The following is a 7,947-nucleotide window of genomic DNA, read 5'->3' on the forward strand; positions in this document are numbered from 1 at the left end:
GATAAAAAAACATTACTCGTGACGGAAATGAAATTACGCCTCATATTACTGCACTATCTACCCGCTTTATCAAAATCAAGATTATCATTGTACGAAAATAAACTATTTATTTGTAATGTGTTAATTTGTTGATTATTTTTGTAATTTCGTAACAGAATTGAACATTAATATTTTTAAATTGCAAAAAACATTTCATTTTTTTTTCAATTCCTACAGAAGACATTAAGATTCTTTAGTTTTTTGTATATGTTTTTTTTTTTTTTACATTTATAAATATGTTAGTGATATGTTACTTATAAATGATAAAATGACATGCTATAAAATGAGGATGACAAGATTTATAACCTCTAATATAGAATTTAATAAAGGCCTAATACATCAATAGCTCTCTGAACTTGTCCAAAATAGTAGATCGGTTCCTGAACTTTGCAAGTGTCTTACTAGCTCACTGAACTTGTTTATTTCGTATCACCATCTCCCTAAACTTGTGCATAAAATAGATTAGCTCCCTGAACTTTGCAAGTGTCTCACCAACTTCTCAAATTTGATTATTCTGTAACAACTAAATACAAAAACCATAATACTAACGCTTGATCCTCATCCATTCAATCTCTCAAACATGCAACAGTAACTCTTATAATAGGTTGAAAGGTAGGAGAAACGAAAAATTGCCTCTCGAATAGATGAGAACGTATTTTTAGAATTTATGTTTTATATGTTTTTGTATGGGTAGAGATCCTCTAGAGTTGGTGGAGTTATAGGAATCTCAACCATTAATTACAAAATGAATGGATGAGATTTGATTGATCAATAAATGACTAATTAAATATTAAAATATATCAATTAAATCTCATCCATTAATGTTGCAATTAATGGTTGAGATTACAACTCCACCAACTGTAGAGGCTTTTCAACTGTAGTGGATCCCTACCCGTTTTTTTTGTACTTAGTTGTTACAGAATAACCAAGTTTAGAAAGTAGGTGAGACATTTGCAAAGTTTAAGGGAACTAATCTACTTTATGGACAAGTTTAGAGAGCTGGTAATTTGAAATAAGCAAGTTTAGGGAGCTGGTGAGTCACTTGCAAAATTCAGAGAACCAATCTACTATTTTGGACAAGTTCAAGGAGCTGGTAATGTATTAAGCTCTTAATAAATTATTCTCAAATTAACCCAACTTACAATGGTTAACTGTAACTATTAAAATAGTTACATTTCACATTAGGATAAAATTAATTTTGAAATTTGGGACATTTTTGAGTTTATCCAAAAACATTTCAAGTACGTTGCCAAATTTTAAAACAACTGATTTTGTTATTTTCTGCTATAAAATGAGAAGGTAATCTGTTCTTCTGGTCATTGTGCAGGTCTCTTCTCCCTTTTTTTCTGTCAGAATGGAATCCATGGCTTTTACTCACTCCATTTCTCAAACTCCGGTCATCTTCCTTAAAGCAGTCACCGCCAGGTCTCACAGCTCATCTGTACGGCCACTGAAATGCTCAGGTAAATGCTTCTCTCATATAGTTTCTGTGGATTATCAAATTCTGTTTTGATGATTGTTGATTTTAGTTTGTTTGTGTTTTTGTTGCTGAGAAAAGGCTAGAAAGATATCACACGATTCTTCATTTGAGTGATTACAGGCTTGCTTCATGTTACTGATTTTCTAACTGAAATTTTCATTTTTCTTGTATTTTATAACATGTTATGCTTATTTGTCATTTCATCTTATAAAGATTCATTTGAAGTTATGTATCAATTTCAGTTCACTGAAAGGCATATGCTCAACTGGTTTATCTGAGATTTGAATTGTTCAATTCTCTCTCCAGTTTTTCAATTAATGGAATCTGATAATATATGTTTTTATGGTATGTTACAATTGGTTAATTTGATAATATGTATTTTTTATGGTATTTTGTTTTACTTTTTATGGTAAGTTCAATGATGCATGGTTATAGAGAGGCTCCTCCTTCTTCCTCCTCCCATTTATGTTTTAGGCTTTGTTTTTTTAGATTCAGATTTACCTTTTCTTCTTAGTTTGAAGTCTATATATTTTCTTAAATTTCTTTTCCATCAGATCTATATCAGTTAGCTATACTTTTTTCTTTTATCATTTTTTCAGTCTTAGCAAGAACGTTAATCTTATCGGCAGATCTATAGATCTGAATGTAACTTTTATTGTTTTTATTGCTCTCTCTAGTTTTTTTTTATTGCTATTTGTAGTCTCTTCTTCCCTTTGTGGACCTTATACTGCCTGTAATCTGTATGGATGGAAAGTTTTTATGAAATGATATATGACATTTTTATAAATAATAAAAAAGTTCTATGATGCTTATGGACTACTTTTCTATTGTTTCTAACCTGGATTTATTTTATGCAGTTACTGATCAAACCGATTTTGCTAAAGCTGCAAAATGCGGAAATGTAGTGCCACTTCATAGCTGCATATTCTCCGACCAGCTAACTCCGATTATTGCTTACCGGTGTTTGGTTAAGGAAGATGATAGAGAGGCTCCAAGCTTCCTTTTTGAGTCTGTAGAGCCTGGTCATAAGGCTTCTACTGTTGTAAGACCAATTCATTCGTCCTTGTTTTTTCTTGTTAAGTGTCAAAATAATTTTACTAAAAATAAAATGTCTAATGAATGGGTGCAGGGACGCTACAGTGTTGTTGGAGCTCAACCATCACTTGAAATTGTGGCCAAAGAAAATAAAGTTTCAATCATGGACCATGAAGAGGGCACTTTGACAGAAGAGTTCGTTGAAGATCCAATGGTTATACCGAGGAGAATTTCTAAGGGATGGAAACCCCAACTTATAAGTGAACTTCCAGATGCTTTATGTGGTAAGAGAACTCTAAACATCATTTGAATGTTTGCTTAATGATAAGCATTGCTTACTACTAATCATTATTGGTGTTCGGTTATTGTGCGGTATTCTAAACCTTGGCCACCATAAGAAATTTATATATCTGAGGAGAATAGAATATTATAGTAAGGACAACTCGGTGCTCGAATTTGGAGTTACTCTCGAGCATTCAAGATGAATCCATGAAATATATACATGTGAAGCAAATATGGCAACCACTAGTACCCATGCATATTCATGTATCATGAACTTTATGGGTAAGGTACATTTTCTGTGCTTATCTTATGTTTGGAGTTGAGATTTGGAGTTAATAATTGCTGCTAATCATTGTTAGATAATTTGGCGGCATTCTAAATGTCGGCTGCCATAAGAAATATATATCAATGAAGAGAATAGAATGTTATATAGTAACTGCATCTCCTCATAGCAGTGCTCGAATTTGGAATAATGAACAGCATTTTAGAAGCAGCCATGAAATATACACATGTGAAGCAAATGTGGCAACCAGTAATACCGACTTTAACTGTCCAAATCGCGACAACAATACTTATGTTATGAGACTATACAATACTTATATTTTGTTTGAGTATAGATTGTAAATACTCATCCCTTACAATCAAGCTTGTTTATGCACGTTGAACATATCTTATAGAGAACAAAAAGCTTATAGAGTTTTTATAATAATATTTCATGATCAGGTGGCTGGGTAGGATATTTCTCATATGATACGGTGCGATATGTAGAGAAACAAAAGCTTCCATTTTCAAGGGCTCCTAAAGATGACAGAAACCTGCCAGACATACACCTTGGCTTGTATGAGGATGTGGTTGTACTTGACCATGTAGAGAAGGTATTGTTATAGGATAATTGAGCATACTTTGTTTTTATCATTTCTCCAAAGCTAGATTTATATGATTGAAAAGAGAAAATGATATTCTGCACTTCTAAATATTATGATAAAGGAGTACTTGTTTGAGTCTTATTTCAGAGATACAAATCTTAATCATTCCAGTTTGAATTATGCCTCAAAAATTGTTTAAGGGGCTTATGATTATATTTGGAGCCTCCTAAAATTTCAATTATGAGATGTTCCTAGAGCTAATTCATGAGCAGTCACGTTCTAACTTGTATGTTCATAAATGGCTATCACGATGTCTCTTATGATTATATCTAAGTGGCTTCATTCTCACAACGTTTAAAATTTTAACTCAACCATCACATACTACTGGAAAAACGGAAATCAAGAGAACTCATATTCAACATTTAGAATAATCTACTTAATCAGAATTTATCTTGAATGCTTTATCCTTTGAGTCTTATAATTTCAGAGATACAAATCTTAATCACTTCAATTTGAGTTATGCCTCAAAATTTTTGTTGACATAAAAAATTGTTTATGAAATTATATTTGTAAAATTTTATTTTATGAGTTGACAATATAAAAATAACTTTTTATTTTCAATGAAATTGTATTTGTAATTCTCAGAAAGTCCACCTGATCCATTGGGTAAGGATGGATAGATACAAATCAGTTGAAGATGCATACTCTGATGGTCTTCACCGATTAAAAAAATTGGTAGCAAGACTGCAATACTTTGACTCGTAAGTTATTGTTATACATTTATGTTTCCTTATTCTTTTTACATCTCACCTCATATGACATATTTTCCTTCAATGTTCAAATTTTAGTCCAACAATATCTACTGGACTTATACAATTGGAGACTCGCCATTTTGGTCCCGCTTTGACAAATTCCAATGTGGCAAGGGAAGATTACTTGAAACTGGTTTCCAAAGCTAAAGAGCACATAGCTGCAGGTGACATATTCCAATTAGTTTTGAGTCAACGTTTTGAACGGAGAACGTTTGCGGACCCATTTGAAGTCTACAGGGCTTTACGAGTTGTAAATCCAAGCCCTTATATGACATATTTCCAAGTATGTTTTTTCTTGTCAAAGCTATATATTAATTATTTTAGTGCTATATATTGTGTGTTCATTGTTTTGCTTGTTCAAGCAATAAAAAAATTTATGTTCTCTTACAGGCAAGAGGGTGTATTTTAGTTGCCTCAAGCCCTGAGATTCTTACTCGTGTTAAAAAGGTAAAATATTAGGATGTATAATAATATTTGTGGAAGTTTAATAATCTTTACCAATTAATCTTATCTATTGTTCAGTTTAGTTTTCTAAAAATCCTAGCATGTTGATATCTTTTCTGCATATTGACTAAATAGAACAAAATAATTAATCGGCCCTTGGCTGGAACAATGAGAAGAGGAAGGACAGATGCAGAAGATGAGTTGTTTGAGTCAAAACTTAGAAATGATCCGAAGCAGTGTGCAGAGCATATCATGCTTGTTGATTTGGGCAGAAATGACGTTGGAAAGGTACATGGTTGATATTCTCCATTTCACTTCGCTTACAAATGATACTGTTATGGTGTTTTATTTTTATATCTCGGTGTCTGTATATTATACATATGTTGCAGGTAGCCAAGCTTGGCTTTGTGACAGTTGAAAAACTTATGAATGTTGAAAGGTATTCCCATGTCATGCACCTGAGCTCAACGGTAAGAATTTCAAAAAGTGCATACGTTACTAATGAAAATAAAGTTGAAAACTATCCTTGTAAACATTCCTATTCAATCCTTTATGTAGGTCACCGGAGAGCTCAAGGATGACCTTTCCTGTTGGGATGTGTTACGTGCTGCTCTGCCTGTTGGGACTGTTAGCGGAGCTCCCAAGGTTTGTTAGCTTTTTATTTCTTTATCTACATGACTCGTTAATGCTACACATAGCATATATTAACATGCTCTTTAACAATTCCATTTGATATAACCAACAATGTTTCCTTCCTTTTTGACATTGTGCAACAGGTCAGAGCTATGGAGCTCATAGATCAGCTTGAAGTGACAAGGCGAGGTCCCTATAGTGGCGGTTTTGGCGGTGTGTCATTTTCAGGAGACATGGATATTGCCTTGTCTCTACGGACTATGGTATTTTCTACTGCAACTTTATTTGACACCATGTATTCGTATGAAGATATTAACAAGCAACGTCGGGAATGGGTGGCCCATCTCCAAGCTGGTGGAGGCATTGTAGCTGATAGTGATCCGGATGATGAGCACCGGGAGTGCCAGAACAAAGCCGCTGGCCTTGCACGTGCTATTGACTTAGCCGAGGCTGCTTTTCTCTCTATTTCTGAAACTTAGAACTATAAAATGCTGGAATTTTTGGTCTTTTTTGTAGAACCCAATGAGAATATTAATTCTTCTCCTTTATGTCCAATTTTGGGTATATATCATACAGTTGATGTTTTTATGCATGGTTATATATATAGCAAGGAATTTTAGAGTTTGCTTAGCTAAACAGTAAAATTAAACAAGTATAGCTTAAAGGGAAGATGAACGCCTATTTGAAAGGCACAAGTAAACTTAAACAAGTATAGCTTAAAGCAAACAAAATTCATCTGAATACTCTACACTTAACCGAAGATGGCTTATTTGAAAGGCATAAAATCCGGTCCTTTATGAAACTATTGATGCGAATTAAGGATGGAAACGAGTACTGTATATGCAATACATGGAAGTATCCGACACCAATGAGATTAAATGTACCCTGTATAAAAGGGTATGAGACGAGTATGTTATCAATAAAATTACTCGTTACGGGAATGGGAATACTCCAGATATCCCGATTCCGCCATATATTTAACTATTTAATTATAGTGTATTTTAATTTGTTGATAATTGGAGTGATTTAGAATTTAGAGTTTGTAATATTTGTTAAATTTGTAAATGAATTATTTATCCAGGGTTTATTAAATTTATTCTTTATTAAATTTGCAGTATTTTTTATTTTATGTATTGTTATTAACCCGTAAGGGTACCTATGCGTACCCACGATTTAGATGGGACGGGAATGGAATTCATGAAGTATATCCGCTGGGGTAATGGCACAAGTGCAAATAATGAAAAAATAAATGGGTAAGGGTTTGACACATTGACACTGTCAGCATGTATCCGGCTGGTTGTCATCCTTAATCTGAACATTCATTGAAGATAGTGATAGATTTAGAAATTATTGAGCCGGAAAAATCTTATAGAGTATATCATTAACCCTCTGACTTAATTAAAGTGATATGATTAACTTTCTAAACTCACATGTCAAAACAATTGAGAGTTCAGGCAAATTAAACCCGTATCATTTTAAGCACAATTAGAAGCTAAAAAGATTACTCTAGTCGCTCGAAATCAAAAATCCTCTTCGATTTTCTCCAATTAGCCCCTCTAGGAGTTTTTGTGGTCCCTAAACAATTTTTAGCCGCTTGGACTCTGCTTAGGCCTCCTCAACATCGTCGAGACCGCCTAAGCAACCATGAACAAAAGATTTTTTTATTATGAACTTATTGTTTCATTATTGTAATTAAGTTTTGAGTTGTTTCAATGATATTGTTGTTGAAATGTTGATATTTGATAATTTTTAAAGATATATATTACAAATATATATGTTTTTCTATATTAAATAATTTTATATTATTATTTTTAGATAGTATAATACATATTTTAAGTGAAACTATATAACAATTTTTTGATTAATAAATAAAAAATATAAAAATACAAATCCGATTAATCCCCTACAAGTCCCCGATTAATCCTCGAGGACCCTGTCCGCTCGACTAGTACTCAATATTTTTTACAACCTTGAAAACGCTAGAGGTTTTCCTCATTGTTCATTCGCCTTCTTCATTAAAAAATTTACCGAAAAAATGATGTTTAGTAAATTTTGTACAAAATTCTAACTTTATTAACGGTTGCCTAAAAAATAATGAAAGGAGGAATCATTAATTTTATATTGTGGTGAAACTTAGAAAAATAACAAAAAAAAAAAAAGGAAAGAAAAATATGAAGGAGGTATCATTCTTTTTGTTTTCTTGTTGAACAAAGCAAAATTACAAAATCAAATGTCAGAATTCACGTGAATTTCATAAATCCGACTGTAACCGCAAGAATATCAAACCCAGATACAATTTATTCACTACAACATCAATTAACGAAGAAGAGCCTCAATATCATTTGTATGCCTTTAG

General features: G+C 32.7%; 1 protein-coding gene across 1 annotated transcript; it reads left to right on the forward strand.

Moving 5' to 3' along the window:
- Positions 1 to 2,678: 2,678 nt before the first annotated feature.
- LOC136226468 (anthranilate synthase alpha subunit 1, chloroplastic-like) lies at positions 2,679 to 6,155 on the forward strand. The gene is made up of 9 exons (XM_066014965.1): positions 2,679 to 2,838; positions 3,560 to 3,711; positions 4,348 to 4,463; positions 4,551 to 4,797; positions 4,905 to 4,961; positions 5,094 to 5,246; positions 5,348 to 5,428; positions 5,517 to 5,603; positions 5,735 to 6,155. Exons 1-9 carry the CDS (start codon positions 2,718 to 2,720, stop codon positions 6,068 to 6,070), a joined length of 1,350 nt encoding a protein of 449 aa, XP_065871037.1. The 5' UTR covers positions 2,679 to 2,717; the 3' UTR covers positions 6,071 to 6,155.
- The last annotated feature ends 1,792 nt before the right edge of the window (positions 6,156 to 7,947 follow it).

This window comes from Euphorbia lathyris, chromosome 4, assembly GCF_963576675.1.
Source record: "Euphorbia lathyris chromosome 4, ddEupLath1.1, whole genome shotgun sequence".
NCBI lineage: Eukaryota > Viridiplantae > Streptophyta > Magnoliopsida > Malpighiales > Euphorbiaceae > Euphorbia > Euphorbia lathyris.

Bases quoted from the DNA above. Each gene is read 5' to 3' on its own strand.
- LOC136226468 (XM_066014965.1), top strand. From the start codon at position 2,718: ATGGACCATGAAGAGGGCACTTTGACAGAAGAGTTCGTTGAAGATCCA. The intron at 2,839-3,559 runs GTAAGAGAACTC...TTTCATGATCAG, and splicing joins ACTTCCAGATGCTTTATGTG to GTGGCTGGGTAGGATATTTC. The intron at 4,464-4,550 runs GTAAGTTATTGT...TTCAAATTTTAG, and splicing joins AGACTGCAATACTTTGACTC to TCCAACAATATCTACTGGAC.